This window comes from Geospiza fortis, unplaced genomic scaffold, assembly GCF_000277835.1.
Source record: "Geospiza fortis unplaced genomic scaffold, GeoFor_1.0 scaffold111, whole genome shotgun sequence".
NCBI classification, from domain to species: domain Eukaryota; kingdom Metazoa; phylum Chordata; class Aves; order Passeriformes; family Thraupidae; genus Geospiza; species Geospiza fortis.
The window spans coordinates 842,020-858,398 of NW_005054321.1; the positions used below are offsets into that span (position 1 = coordinate 842,020).

The 16,379-nt window shown below is 33.5% G+C and overlaps 1 protein-coding gene across 1 annotated transcript in view; it reads right to left on the bottom strand.

Annotated features, from left to right (window-relative positions):
* CSMD3 (CUB and Sushi multiple domains 3) overlaps positions 1 to 16,379 on the bottom strand; it is a 576,871-nt gene that overhangs the window by 178,222 nt on the left and 382,270 nt on the right. Inside the window, exons 25-28 of the mRNA XM_005420686.3 lie at positions 15,959 to 16,115; positions 14,198 to 14,389; positions 13,325 to 13,451; positions 12,442 to 12,644 (exon numbers count right to left, since the gene is read on the bottom strand). Of these exons, the coding sequence (XP_005420743.1) occupies positions 12,442 to 12,644; positions 13,325 to 13,451; positions 14,198 to 14,389; positions 15,959 to 16,115 (679 nt within the window). The remainder of the gene's footprint in view (positions 1 to 12,441; positions 12,645 to 13,324; positions 13,452 to 14,197; positions 14,390 to 15,958; positions 16,116 to 16,379) is intronic.

A 16,379-nucleotide genomic window follows, 5' to 3' on the forward strand; every position in this document is an offset into this window, starting at 1 on the left:
CAGCCTATTTTTTTTCTCTTTTTAATGTGTCAATACTGTTTATGAACTGTATATTCCAGTACAAGACGTGGGATTTTTTTCCTGTTATATATTCAGGCACCTCAATCACTGAAGTGATCACATCATTCCCCATGAACATTTGTGGAGTAAGCAAAAATTCTGGGAATAATGCCTTTATATATGCCTGATTACCTGCAATGCAATCTTGAGAGCTTTCTGTAAAATAAAGATTGGGCTATCACAGTTCCCCATAAGTTCATGTATAAGCACTAAAGTTCTTTGTGATGTATTAGAGTTGATAAACAAAGAAAAGAATACCTCATTTTTTATTCTATTACAATAATTGGAAACTCAGAGTAGGAAATATTGTCTTGAATAACAAGCAAGCTGTGATTTGTGAATGTAATCCATTAATTTCCTATAAAAACATTTTTTATGGGAAATGGACAAAACTCAGATGTGTCTATTACCTAATATATGCAGCATAACAGGTGCAAGAGTGACTCTGTGTGTAGCACAAACCTGTGAGTGTTCATCTGAGAGCTTTTTTTCTCTAATGAAGAGAGAAAAATGCAGAAACCTATTTTATTTTTTCTCTTGGCACTGCTAGTTCAGAGTAATCACATGCAATCAGTCAAACAATTTGGGCTAGATAAAGAATTAAGAGACAATTCTTGATCACAAATTCCAGGATGGAGATGAATGCAGCTCATGCTTAAACTGTTCAGTGGGTGAGAGATTAGTGAACATATTAGATAGACAGAGCTTGTGTGTCTCTCTACATGGTCAGAGCGACAGAAAGTGTTTCAACGCAATTATTACACACTTCTGAGCTGAGTATGTTTGTAAAATAAAAGTCCAGATTGGGTTTTGGTTTGCAGTGGGGCATGGTTTTGGAGCAGATGAGTTGTTTTCATTTGGATGAAGCTAAATTTGAAGATACACTACTGAACTACGCTAGAACGACTCTGAACTAAGAATATCTCTAAACAGTGTTGCCAGCAGTGGTTCATTACCAGCTGTTTCAATCCATGTATCAGCTCCTCTCAGTTCTTCTGTGTGATGTGCTAACACAGAAATAACTGAAGGACCCACAAGTGAGACTTAATATCTCAGATTATGGCCATATAACCATATTTTCTAATTTAGACTTTGAATATGAGATCACCAATCCTCCAGAAAACAAATGCCATTGCACAGGCAGAAGTATTTACTCTGGAAAGTTGTTTATCTTACACAGTTCCTGCTAGGTGACTTGAATAAAGTGGGGCAGAATCTTGTTTAGAATCTTGGCAACCAAGCCATGCAAAAAATTAATTTCTTTTCCACTCAAAACTTGTTTGAATTTTTCCTAAGAGCATTCATATAAACAGATTCATATGTTTTGAGCAGTAGAGATGAGGGAGATGATCCTAAATCATCTCTTTATGAGCTGTACAATACAGTGCAAAGGTTCCTACAGAGCCACAGAAACCATTAAACCAGAATTCACTCATACCCAGAAAAGATGTAAACACAGATCTTTCTACAAATGTCGTTTATGTGGGGTATAAAAAAGTTTTGATACATCTTTTCAATAATAAGGAAAAAATATATTTCATCCATAAATCAGATAATTAAATATTCTAAATTGATTATTCCTGCTTCAAAAGCCATAAGTTACTACCAGGTTCAAAAAGTTTCTGATAGTTCATAAGCCCAAGAAATTTAACAGGTGACTGAAATGTTCTAAAAGGACAGATCTAATTTCATGGAGGTAAGATACCTTGAAACATAGCAATAAAAGTTGGGCAAGGTTATAAGAGACTCCACTGATGCTGGAAACAATATCATAAATGTCTTGAGATTTCTTGGTGTTAACAGTGATTTCTAAATTTGATGTTGTAATGCATGCCAAGTCAAATATAATTAGAGTCTGAATCTCAAAGCTGAAGAAATAAGGAAAAAATAAATATTTTTTTCTTTTTTTTTTCTTTTTTTCCTCCTTTATTTTTTTTCTTTCCCCAGAGCCCACAGTCATGTCAGCAGCTTCAAGCCTTCCAAATTTCAGGGCCTCATAACACAAATCATGTTTAAAATATTATTATAAGCTTATTTAAACCAACATATTCTTCCAAACTCCTATCACTTTAAATAAAGGCTTTCTAGTATTGCTGGTCTTTCAAACATGCATCAGCCTGAACCAAACCTGACTGCACCTTCAAAATTCAAGCTGTCTCAGGACCCACATAATACCTTTACCTATATGGACACTGCAGTCTCCCTGAATCTCTAATGCTGTTTGAGAACCAGGTAAGCCTGGTATTTGCTATTTTAAATCCAACCTTCTATATAACTTTTCCTGAAAAAGAAAGAATAAATTACTTACAGCATTTTCATGGTCTTCTACCAACAGAAGAACTGCTGATAGCATTTCTTTAATCTATTTTTAACTCTCCTTTCTGCTGTAGATCTAACAGATATTTAGAAGCATGGTCATTGTAATTCTTAAGTAAATTCTAACCACAGACTCCATTTGTTGATTTTGCATGACTTCATGGATCCTATCTAAGTTTGTCAGTTATTGTTTGAAGATTAAAATGGGAAAATATTAGGAATAAATCAAAGAATCAGAATTTCATTTTGGACAACACATCCCTTCAATGAAGAAGTTTAACATCTTGCATAACCAGGTTTTCTAGGTTGCATAAGCAGGTCTCTGTGCTAAGGAAACTTCCCCATCCAGCCATCCTGGACTAACTCTGGCAGTCACACTTGCACAACCAAAGCTTGGGCTAAGGCTCCTTCATAGCCACACGCCCCACACTCATGGTCAGAACAAGTTTACTAACCAGTTTGACCCCATCTCAGACATCAACTGAACTTATTTTAAAACACTTGTTTACACTGTAACCTGGTATAGTCTCTTTTTTGGGGGGGTGAGTGGGGATGGTAAATGGGGGAAGAGGGCAACAGTGGACATGAAGATTTTTCTTAAGGGTGTTTATCTGATTTTACTATCAGATAGGATTAGAGATAGGTTATCAGAAAGGATAGGTTATGGATCGCACTACTAGATACATTGTAGTTCTTAGGGAGATAAATGACATTGGTTTAATGAAATAATTTTACTTTTGCTAATTGTTTTTGTTTTGTCAATTTATACTAGTTGCTAAAACCATCCAAAGCACTACACTTCTCTTAGAATGCAAACCTTAAGAGTTATTTTATCTCCAGTTCATAAGTAATGATCTTTTTTTTTCAATAATATGAACTCTCCAGTTTGGAACAGGTATTATTTCTTAAGTATTTGCTCAGAGCTTTGGCAATGAGTATGAAACTCAGGCCCAAATAAACAAATTGACATATGGCTTCAGATAATTTCTGAAACTCAATAGAAAATGGATACTGTCACAATATCTAATCATGCTGGCAATGCATTCCAGCTGGAAAGAAGGGTTTTGAAAATCCTAATTTCATTTAGATTGCATGTTTATCACTTGGGGTTTTTTGGAATGTTTTGGTTCTTTTAAGATTTTTATACTATATCAGATCTCATATTCCTTTATGCATACATGTGAACAGTGAGATAGAAATAGCTTCTCAAAACGAAGAAATTATGAGAACCTTGGACTACACACAAGGGCTGCTCATGCAGTGAAAAATCTTACTAAGGGTAATTCAGTTCTTAATAACATTTCTATTAAAAAGATTATTCAGATGATTTGAGGTAAAATGTGTGAGTTTCATTTGGAGGTCTGCAGAATAGTGTGCAACCTGCTTTGTTGCAGCTGTTAATGATATGGTTGTACAACAGAGAACTGCACTTCTGGTTTGCCTTGGCCTTTAACTGAAATCTTCTGAAGAGAGGGGGAGATTGTTCCCATGTTAAAACTTAAATTTTTTATTTTGCCTTTTAGTTTCATAAATTTTATATTTGTATAATAGATTTATAGTTTCAAAACACTGAGAATATTTTGATAGCTCCTAAAGATATGGCCAAACCTTTAATCTGTCTGAATTTTTTACTTGTGTACAATTTTTCCAATAATTCTTTTTATTTGTTTGCTTGGGTTGTGTTGGGGGGGTGGGGAGGGTATACTATAATTGATAAGTTTGACATTGATGCAGAATTTGCCTCATCATTTGGTAATATTCTGTCCATACACTTGAATGTAATTACCCTGTTCTTTGCAAAGGCAATAATTTTTTTCTGTTGAAGGAAGTATTATACTATAGTCACTTGAAAAATTTAAAGAACACTGTGAAGGAATAGCTTCTGTTTACTTTAGTACTATACATATTACATTTTATCAAAACAACAATGGAATATTAATAAGAATAAAGATTCTATATTTATATATTTAGCAAGATTTTAAAATTCATCTCTGCAAATGAGTTGTATCTCAGATTGCATGTCTGATTATGTCCAGCTTGTAATTGAAGATACTGGCCCACAAATAATTTTTTCTACATTCATACACATAGGACCAAAAGACAAGCAATCATCAGTCAAGAGTCTTTTCTCTATCCATCAATTATGAGATCAGACAGATTACTGGAATGCTGTTAAGAAAAAAAATAATTTCCCTGACAAAAAAATAGCAGCAAAAATCTCTCTTTTATATTACCATGTTACAAAATGGGTATCCCTGGGCAGAAATGGGGTAAGAGGGAAGTAGGAACAGACAATAAGCTGACAAACTTGAAGTCAACTCCATTGTAGTGGAGTGTTTGTGCTACACTGATGGTTGGGCTTGGTGATCTTAGAAGTCTTTTCCAACATTAATGATTTATTTATATATTTATATATACACACATTTCTGTGATGTTCAGTTAATTACAAGCTTGCAATAAAACCTCTAAATCACTTTCCTTTCCTTTGATATGGATTGTATACCATAGAATATGCACTTGTCTTACACTCATGGACTTAAAAAGGAGAGATGTTCAAATGAGAAGAGACTAAGACCTTGGAGAAACAAAAGATAAGTCTCAAAATAGTCATCCCTCTTGTCCCTCCTGTACATTTGTGAACTCTACTGCAATCTGAATGTAGGAAAAAGTAACAGTCCTGAAGATGTACCTGTACTTGCAGGAAAGATCCCATAACATATGTGCACGTATCTATAAAGGGTGGCACATGAATGATAAACAAAGGAAATTAATGATACTGAAAATGATGAACAGAATATCTGTCTCCAAAGCAGCACTAACTAGAATGAATGAAAACCAGAATTTCTCAGTGACAACAGAGAACAGAATAACTATGGCATTCTGATTTATCTCCCATTGGAAAATGGCTTCTCCAGTCATGTGGTTGAATTTCAATTCCACAGTTTTCTTCTGTCTTTTATATCAAATGCTTAGCAAGACACCATTTTGGAGAATTCTGTAAAACAAGCTCAATATACTGTTCTCCTAGGTACAGAATTTATTGTAAGAAAATGAACTCCGCGTACATTTAAAGAAGGGCAACCTGTCACCTGTGTGCGGTTTTGTAAAAATAAATCACATAAGCCTCAAACGATGGACTTGTCAGTCCCACAGTATTTTGCTCGATGTTCTATGTAATACTGCAAACATGGACTGATGAGTAATCAATCTAGCATATGAATGCAGAGACTAATTTTCATAGTGAATTCTTCACAAGACAAGGGGTTTGGGTTATGTTTCTTTGTACGCAGGAGACAAAGATAAGTCTTGGTCCCATGCAGTTTTGTCCACTTATTGGTAGCAAAAGAAATACAAAGGAAGGAAAGCTTAGTTGAGATTATACTCCTTATCCAGCCAATGGGGTTACATAATTTTGGCTTCAATCGAGCATAAAGAGGCAAACTATATTATTAAGCACAAGTTATTTGATCACCAGTCTTCCTCATATCCTATGATATCATATTCTATAATTTGATACTTTGAATAAAATCATACACTTGTGTATGTGGATGCAAACCAAAATGTAATGCTTTTCTGTTGATGTCACACCTAAATATTAGGAAATTACCTGGCACACAAAATAGCATAACCTGTATACTTTTGACAAATTTTTAGTGACTAATACAAAACATAAAATAAAATACATGGTATTAATTAAATCTTCAAAGTGTCTTAGTTGAAATAATTTCAAGGATTTGTATTATTACATAAATATTTTGCTGTCTGGTGCTCTATTTTGATCAATAGCTGACTTAGATTTCAATGAAAGAGATTGGATTAACCAAAGGAAAAAAATATATGGAAGTTAGAGAACCTTTTCTGAAACAGAAAAGTAATTTCATTCATAATATTAAGAACCACACAAGTATAGGTTTGCGCTTCCAAATTTACTTTGCTATATACACAATTATAAATATTTGCAATGGACTTCTCCTGCAATTAAAATAACCCATAGGAACTGAAAATTTATCCAAGAAACTTAAAGCGGAGTGTTCAATTTTATTATTCTTTAACAGAAAACATAGCATCAGATTTTTCAGATTCAAAGAATAGCTTTCCCACATATAAAATTGAAATATGAAATTAAAATACTAATCTGAGACACACAACATTTGAAATTTGGAACCCTATCAGCTTGATCTCTCTGAAATGCCATGTCACAAGTCAGACAAAGTCAACTTTACATATGTAAATTTAGGACAGGTAAGTAGACTTTCTATTCATACAAGTCAAAAGAGTTTGGCCAAACTATACTGCATGGAGTTTAAAAATCAGGAATTTAAATCTCAAATATAATTAAAAGAAGTTACTTTTATGGTGACATGGTGGAGAGGAGGATTTCTTTATTTATAATGTTAAAAATACTTGTAATTATAAGTCACCAATTCTTTTTGATATTTCCTTTCAGCTTTCACTTATTAATACTATGACTCCAAGTCTCTCTAGCTACAAGTCATTACCAAGGCATTTCACATGGAAGCATTAACTCATAGTATTTGCCTGCATAAAGTGCACATACCATCTATGCTACTGAAGTGAGAGATGACAGCTACTAAGTTATTGCCATTTACAGACTTGTGACAGGAATGAAATTTTTGTTATTGAAAGACATAAATGGTTGCTCCTTTTACTAATATCTGCTTCTTAAAAGAAAGGTAACAGCCAATAGAAGGAAACAAATCTATTAAATGGTTTCTTTCTCTTTAAGCCTCTTGATGCTAAAAACAAAGCAAACTCACCCCCAAAATCAAACAAAAAAAAATCCCCAAACTAAACAAGAAAACACACACCAATACCACCTCCTACAAACCTAAAACAAAACCACTGAGCTAAATTTAGAAGTGTGGACATCCATAGATATTTCCGATAGGAAAGCAGTGCTCCTGAAATCGATAAATCCAAAGGATTCTGCTCAAAGTTGAAAGATATCAGCAAACCAGAGTGTGAAAATATTTTAGATTAAAATTTCTTTCTGCTATGGAATAGACACAAGGAAAAATAAACCCTATGTTAGTGACTTCAGAAAAATGAAAAAGTTATGTCAGGAAGGGATCCCTATACCAGCTGTGGTAGGAAACAGCACTCTAAGAAACCTGTAAAATTCCCCATATGCATTTGCAAATCACCTTCATGGTAAATATATCAGAAGCAGACATCTTTGTTACTGGAAAAGTGAAGAAAAGAAAAAAAAATAGAAATGCAGGAAGGTGTTCATCATCAAAATGATCTTCCTAAATATAATGTGGCTAATAGGTCTGTCTTTGAACAAAAGAAATCCCATCAAAAACCAACAACAAGACAACAATAAAAACAACAAAAAACAATAAAAGAAAAAAGAAATAAAAGAAAAAAAATTGAACACAAAACATTTAGAAGACATTGTGGCTATAAATCATAAATATAGAAAGTTGACTTGCAAGCATTTAATCATCACAGTAATCAATGTAAGCAATATGATGCATTATAATTCTAGACTGGAAATTAGTATTGTCAGACTTAGCCATGCAAGCAGGTATCTGCCTCAAGGGTTCTAGGCTTTTTCTATAGTATATAGAGGCAAGTAACTCCAAAGGGCTATTCATCCAGTCTTAAAATAAGGAGGAACAACTAGCTGCAGTTTGACAGCATATCCTGTCAAACATTGCATTTTAAGGCATATCCTGTTATATAAGAGATGCTGCTAGAGCATCTATTTACAAAACCTTCCCAATACTAAAAAAATATTTACAGTTTAGTTCAGCCTTATAATGATCAAAAAATGTTCTATCCTGGGTGATTCTTAATCAGTCAGAAATGTGACTGCACTCTGAGATCTGAGCAGAATGTATTCTGTGATACTGAGTGTTTCAGTAGTGCAGCTATTAGTGGTGAAATAATGGCCTACTAAAGATGAATACAGATCCTTCCTTTCTGCATGAAAGCTAAATGGCACCTGAAATGTTAAAGTTAGCAGAGAGAAAACTTTCCTGTAATACCAGAATCAAAGGCCATTGAAATCTGTGGAAATGATCTGATTAACTTCATTGGGATCTGATCTAATATTACACACTTCAGACATATTAAAGTGATTAAAAATATTACTTTAAACATGCACACAATTTTTATCAGCAAATGTTTTACATTTTAGTGTTCTTACTCAACTACTTTCAGTTCTCTGTCTTTTTTTCACAGCTACTAGTTTCATCTTGGTGACATGAAGTGATATCAGCTGGTGAAAATGTTTCACTGTGCCTAATATTTTGCTCTGACCCTGAGAAATACAGCTCATGTCTCTGGCAAATACATGATTGCTCCCTTCACTTTCTCCTTCACTTTTCTTGAAGGTTTAATTTTCTATTCTGCGCAGAATTTACCGTTAAAAAAAAAATATTGCTGATTTAATTGGTGTTTTCCCAGTATGTACTGGGCTCCTCATGCTCTGTATCTGTCAGCTGAGAGAAAATATAATGTAACAGGTATTTCCTGTTTGCATATTGCTTCTGGCCTGCTGTCAACTTTTCACACTTTAAGGCTAGACCTCTGGCATCTGTTCTATAGCTACATAGTCATCCACATGCCATTTAGACATGTTCCAAAATCCTCATATTTTTGTCTTACTGTTGAATCACCAGAGGTTCTTATTTTCCTTTTACACATATATACAAAGTTTTTGAAATATTCTGCTTTATTATACATCTTTTGCTACTTTGATTTTCAGGATTTATGGGTTCTGTTTTCTATCATGTTGCTTCATTGAAGTTTCAAAGAAGACTGCAGAAACTGAAAAGTTGTCATGTTGAAATTAAGAGATACTGTTGTGGTAATTTGCAGAGGTCTAATACAAAAATGAAAGACATAAAGACACATAAAAGAAATATTAGACCAAAATTCTGCTATGCCTAGTGATGACGTGAAGTCATTAATTTTTTTGTTTACATCAGATGTATAAAAGAAGCTGTATACTTTCACTAGACCTGGATAATTGGTGGAAAGTAGAGAAGAACAATCAGGCTCGGAGCAATGCACAATTTTGTTAAATTTAAAAATTTATCCTTGTCAACCATAAAAAAAATCTCCAGTATTCCTTAGTTCAGCATAAAATAAATAATTTCTTGCCCCTCTACTTGGACCTTATGAAACCCCAGCTGGAGTATTGCATCCAGCTTCATGGTCCCCAGCACAGAAAGGGAATGAGCCTATTGGAATGAGTCCAGAGGAGGCCACCAAGATGATTAGAAAGTTAAGACACCTCCCCTGTGAGGAAAGGCTGAGAGTATTGGGATTGCTCTGTCTGGAAAAGTGAAGGTTACAGGGAGTCCTAGTTGTGGACTTCCAGTACATGAAGGAAGCCTACATGAAACACAGAGAGAGACTTTTGACCAGGGTGTGGAGCAGCAGGACAAGGGTCAAACTGAACCAGAGTAGGTTTACATTACATATTAGGAAGAAATTCTTTACTTTGAGCATGGTGAGGCACTGGAACAGGCTGCCCAGAGAAGTTGGGGGTGACCCATAAATGGCAGTGTTCAAGGCCAGGCTGGATGGAGCTCAGAGAAACCTGTGCTGGGGAAAGGTGTCCCTGCCCAAGGCAAGAGGGTTGGAGCTGGATGGTCTTTAAGGTCCCTTCCAACCCACTATTTCAGATACAAATGACCTTTTGGAGTTTATTTCCTCCACAAAAAAGCAAGCTAACAAAAATAAACAAAATAGATCAATTGACATAATGGGCAAGAAAAATCTCATTGTGGAACTTTTTCCCTTTGGATCCTCTAAATTTTACAAAATTAATAACAAATTCCAGGATTTTAAAGGATTGCTTTGGGCAGCCCTAGAAAGAAACAATTCTAATATTACCTCCTGTAATACATAATACTAATTAAATATAGCTTTCTTTCTACTTTTTATATAACAATTCATCTTTAGGTTTTTCCATCCACCTTTTAATTTGGTGAAGGATGCTATCTCCCCTGCCTTTTGTATCTCTAGACAAAAATTATTTTTCTGATTATATTGGATGGCTTATAGAGGAGTCAAATATAAATTATACCACATTATCAGTGGTGAAAATTTTTGCTCATTAAATGACAGATGCAAAACTGTGTAAGAACAATTGATAAAATGAAATAAAAAACTGTGAGAACTAATAGGAAGGTTTAACCCATTTTTGGAAACACATTTTTTAAAGGGTAAGAACATAATAGAGAAGAAAATAAAGCATTCAAAGTCTTAAATGGGTTTGAACATAAAATATCTGTTGTCATTAAATAACATTCCTCTTGAGGTAAAAGGGCCAATAATCCAGTTAAATAGTCTTACTTCATGAAATAGCAAGAGGAAAGTAAAAGCAGATACCTCCCTTGTGTGAGCTTTCTGTTGGTTAATTACAGTGTAGCTAGAGTATAAAGACACCATCTGTTTTACTCAGACAATATTATGTACTCAAAGAAAGTATATGAATACTTGGAACAAAGTTGCAAAGAATTGTCCTTCTCTTTCCTCCACCTCCTCAAATATTTTTCTTTATTGGTTAGTGAAATAATATGTCCGTAGAGCAATAGTGTTATTCAGGTTGTGTAGCAATTGGCACATTACTTTAAAATCTTTACTTAGGGAAAAAAACAAAACAAAACAAAACACCTCTGTTATTCTACTGAGAATATACATCCAAACCGTGTCACATCAACAGTTCGAGAAGGATCACTCTGATTTTGAGAATCTGGACTAAAGACAAAGAGAAATGCTGAGGCTGTAAAACTTCACAGATTTAGTGTCATTAGAACTCAACAGACTGCAACAGCATGGAGAAACAAATAAAAAGCCTATCAGATAAATTTCTAAACCCTCTTTTCACATAAATCAATGCAATTGCATCAGTAGCTGTTTTATAACTTTACTCCCATGTACGATCCATTTTTCCTTGTAACTCCATTCTTATTCTGCATCAATCTATTTTTCCACTCAGCTTTAATGACTGCCTAAATAAGTCCAGTGCATAATGGTCTCCCTCTCTGGCTTCAACATTAAATATAAAAGTATGCCTGAGAATGGAAACACACATGTGAGAATCTCTCAAACAGGGTCTGGAAGAGGGGAAAGTTGTAAAATGGCAAAAATACCTTGGAGCCAAAGGATTAAAACCTCTATTCACAGCTTCAAAAGTAAGCTGATGGAGCAGAAGCACTCTGTCACTACAAATAAAATATCTTTCACTTTGTACTCTCATTTACATAATTCATTCTTCCTTTAAATTACCGTATGCACATACATGTATTTGTCATACACATGGAAAGAATAAGAGTAGGGGAAAACAAGGGCTAATACAACTACCAAGCACAGAAAGCACAATGAGGTAAACAGTGTTAAAACATTGAGTCTCTGTGTCAACCCATGTTAAAAATTTTGCTACCACTACACAAAATTATATTAGACTAGTCTTTGTTAATCTTGAAAAATATATATAAATTTCACTGACCCGAGGAAAAAGAAGGTCAAAATGGACCTGGCTCAATGATTCCTTCTGTTTCAGCAATAAAATGTCTAAAGGGATTTAATAACAGTTGGGCAACTGTTTAGATTTGTCATCCTGCTGCCTATAATAAGATGATATAGGACCAGAAGGCAAAAGGGAGAAGGACATTGCTGTTCCTGTGGAGCTCTTTCCTGTTTCATCCCATACAATCACAAAAGAAATGAAAACTCACCACAGATATCTCTGAAAGCAGAAACTCTTACTGATTAGAAAAGGATGGAGATTTTAACATACCTACTTCAACTCCTTTGTGAAAAACACTAATTATAGTTATAAGAATTCTTGCACTGCCCCAGCTGCCTTGAAAACCAACACTAACAAAGAACATGATATTTTATTTGTTTTGTTTGTTTCTTTAAGATAAAAATATAACTTCACAACAAATCTTTAAGTCTGTGCCAATTTTTTCACTTAAAACATCAGAAGTGTAGTCACTGATTTCAAGTGTTTCCAGCATGATAATTATCTGTGAGTGAATTCATCTTATAATAAATTAAAAATTAAATTAATCAACTTACTTGAAAACTGTATGGCAAATCCAGATTTACTGATATAAAAATCTGTGTCAAACTGGATAGTTACTATGTTGAGTGTACTGTGAATGCCTTCAGGAATAAGGGAGCCACTAATTTCTTTGAGCAACATCTCATTCTCAGGTGGACCATCCCAAACTCGAAGGATGTCATGGGATGCCTCCGTATCAAAAGCAAGAAACTGGAGGCTGTAAGAACATAATGATTTTATTGTCAGCTTTAACATTACTCAAAAATATAACTTTAACAACAAAACTAAACAAGCAACAGAAAAAAAGTAAATAAAATTTAACTCCAAAGGGAATTTTTTTATAACATTTCACACATTTATCTTTGAATGCATTACAGCCCAATACAAAAATGAATTTGAAAGAAAAAAATACTTAGAATATTTGAATTTGTCCACCATAAAGTAATATATTACTTTAGTCATTCAAATAATCTATAAGTATCTACACAATTTTTTCAGAAGAGAGTTTCAGTTTCAGTTTTTCTAAAACAATATTATACATCACATTCCCATCAAAACTAATTAACTAAAAAGAGCTGTGAAAATGCAAGTTGTGTTGTTTTGTTGTTTTGTGTTTTTTTTAAATGTAGTCTTTCACTAAAGAGTTCTCCTGCTTCCAGTATTTCACAAAATTATAACCAATTTTAAAGCTCAGTCTTTTTTGAGGCAATGCTTATTAAAAATCAACAGTTTCAACCCAAACCTAAAATGACAAAACCTGTGATCTGCATCTTAAGTTTTTCACCCATAATCCCTTTTTTTCCTTCACTCTAGAGAGTGATTTGGTTATTATGACTCTAAGATTTGGTTATTATAGTAAAAAAATATATTCAAAATTTTAGGATTCATTTTCAGTACCTGACAATATTTCCTGGGTCTACTTCAATCACCCACATGCAGCGCAGATTGTTGTCATAGGGAAAAGGATAGCCAGGAGACAAGATTCTTCCTGATGACTCTCCTTTAAACCGTCCTCCACATTCAGCTAATAAAAAACATTATGGAATGATCTTAAAGCTAATCATCTGAGCAATCAATTTATACATTTACTCTCTTGTTGAACAGGTTACACAATTACACTGACCATACGCCATAATATTAAAAAAACAACATATAAGCATTTCACCCCTTGCTTCACCTACTTACCAATCCCAATTTCCTCTAAATGAAGATGAAAAAGAAAGCTACAATAATATTTAATTCTTGTCTTCTTATCACTCTCCTATGGGAATAATTGAGCCTGTAGATAGCTGCAAAACTTATGAAGTTATGGTAATATTGTAAAGAAATAGGAATGACAAAAATACAAAATAACTTTATATCTCTTAATATCTTAATTGTTTTATTTAATCTATTTCTTATAAATATAATACATTTTTCTAGTTTATTGATACTTATACATAAGTAAAAAACCACTAGTTTTACAATGTCTTTCTAATTAAACTTTTTATGTTGATTATTTTCTGACATTAACTAGATTTGCATGTATTAGGAGTTTCCATATGCACAAATGTTTAAGAATTGTTATCTATTTTTAACCTAGAAAGACTTAGATGAGATACATGTAGAAAGAACTATAAGTGCCTGTGTAAATAGATCTTTACACATATCAGATCAGATCATACACATCAGATTTTACATAGATATAACAATCCTTACAATATTTTTTCTTTCTTGCATTCAAAAAAAAAAGTAAAGAAACAAAAAAAAAAAAAAAAAAGAGTGTAATACCAATGCATGATGGTAGAGGATAGTCCCATGCCCTTCTTTCCCCAGTCATACACTTTAGAAGGCTACTTCCATGGAGTGTGTAACCTGGATTGCATCCATAAATTATAGTGCTCCCAGCAAAATGACCTTGGTCACTAATTTTATATCCAAACTGTGGCACACCAGGGTCCTCACAATGTGACAGCTCAAAACCTGTGTGGGGAATAAAATGTTGTATTTACAGAATCAAACAGATAAATACATTAAAGAAATTCAGATTTCCTGATTTTCAGTGGAAATCAATAATTTTCAAACTACACATAAAAACATCTTTACGATTTCTTCTCTGTTATTAAGCATTCTAAGTAGGATAACTGCCTATACACCTTTCCCAGAGCATGACCAAGCTGTGTCATAAATTCAATTTTCCTGAGTTCAATTAAAGACAGAAAAAATCCATTATCAAGATCAACCAGTTTTTAAATTTTATGATGAATTATAAACTAGAAGTTAAAGGGACTGTCCACTTACTTGTCAATAGATATTTAAAGGTTCATAAACAAAACAACAGCAGATTTCTCATTATTTTGCATTGTAACAACAGCAGCACAATAGCACCTGTGGCAGCAAAGAAAAACTGCTCTTTTTCATCAATCCCTATGCTATTTTTTTGTTCATCAGTTCATAAATTTAAGAACTACATGCAGGAATCAATGAAAATGATGATAGAGAGTGCTGGGTTTGGTTCTACCTGTAAAAATATGAAAAATTAAATTCCTCGACACTCATAATAAAACAGCACTGAACATCCTATCTTTAATCACTGGGTACAGTCCTATTCCATCACATGCTATTACAGAACATAGTTATGCAACTTTCATCTGAAAAATAATTACATACTTTTTTATTATCTTGAAGTATTTTCCTTTCATACTGCAAGAATTATGCTATCTTTTATTAGAATTACTTTTAAACACATTATGTTGAGCCTTTAAATGAACAATTTTTGAAAAATGAATGATTTGAGCACAAGGACAAAGAAAATATGTTGATAGCTGCATTGCATAATTACCTTATAACACTCTCCTGCTTGGAAAAAAATAGTTCTACATAATAATTCAGTGACAGTAAAAATATTATACATTAAAAAAGTCATATACTCTACATGTCAATAGTCATGTGCAACAATTTTCAGAAACAGACACTTGGTAAAGTAGATGTATATGGCTTCTTCCGTGTACCCTCTAAGCTGGATATCAGAAATATTTTTTTCCTCTCATCTTCATAGCTGAAGTCCATATATGGGTTTTTGTTAGGAACTTTTCTTTATCATTTTGGTTCTAAACAATAATCCAATCTTAGAAACAAAAGCAAAGTAAATATCAGAGATTAGTCTTAAGAAGGAGAATTTCCTTACTTATGACTTATCTTCATGAAGCAATGCTTTTTGGTTGCATCTTTTAAACTACTCACATACTTCAATATTTTTATGTGCTAAAACAATTAACTTAAACTTACCCTGTTTTTTCTTATGCTCTCCAAAATTGGAATGAAATGAAAAATACCCCTCTAGAAAAACGACAGCAATTTATGTACCAGATAAAATGTCAAAGCCAGGTTTCAGTACGCTATGTGCTTTGGGTTTTTGTGAGGTACAGCAGTGAAAGTATATTATTTGTTGTTAATTTCTTCCATAATTGTAATTTAACTACATTTTCATCTTATGAGTGAAGAATTTACATTCCTTTAAAAGTATAAATCTATTCCTACTTAAATACTTACTCGTATACACAAGCTGAAAACCTTCATCAGTGCCCTCCATGTCTGAGTTAAATTCCAGCCATAAATGATTTGAAGTGCTACTTAGTGTCAGGCCTCTTAATGATGCCCCAGTATATGCTCCCAGCAGGTGAGCAGTGTTGTCTTTGCCATCATAGATCTGTAAAAAATATGAGTTTTACAGTTTTGAAGAAAGAAAAGAAGATATCTTTTACTCACAAAACAATTCTGTACATCTGCATTAAGAGGAAGAACAGCTTTGTCAAGGGAGATGATCTATTGCCAGTCAACCTGAAGTACTATTTAGATATACTATTTGCCTCTCTTGACTTAGGCTGACTTAGGTGTGGTGAATTTTCAAATGTAGTTTATAATATGTCAATTCATTTTTTACACAACAATAGAAGGGGACAGAGGTGCCATA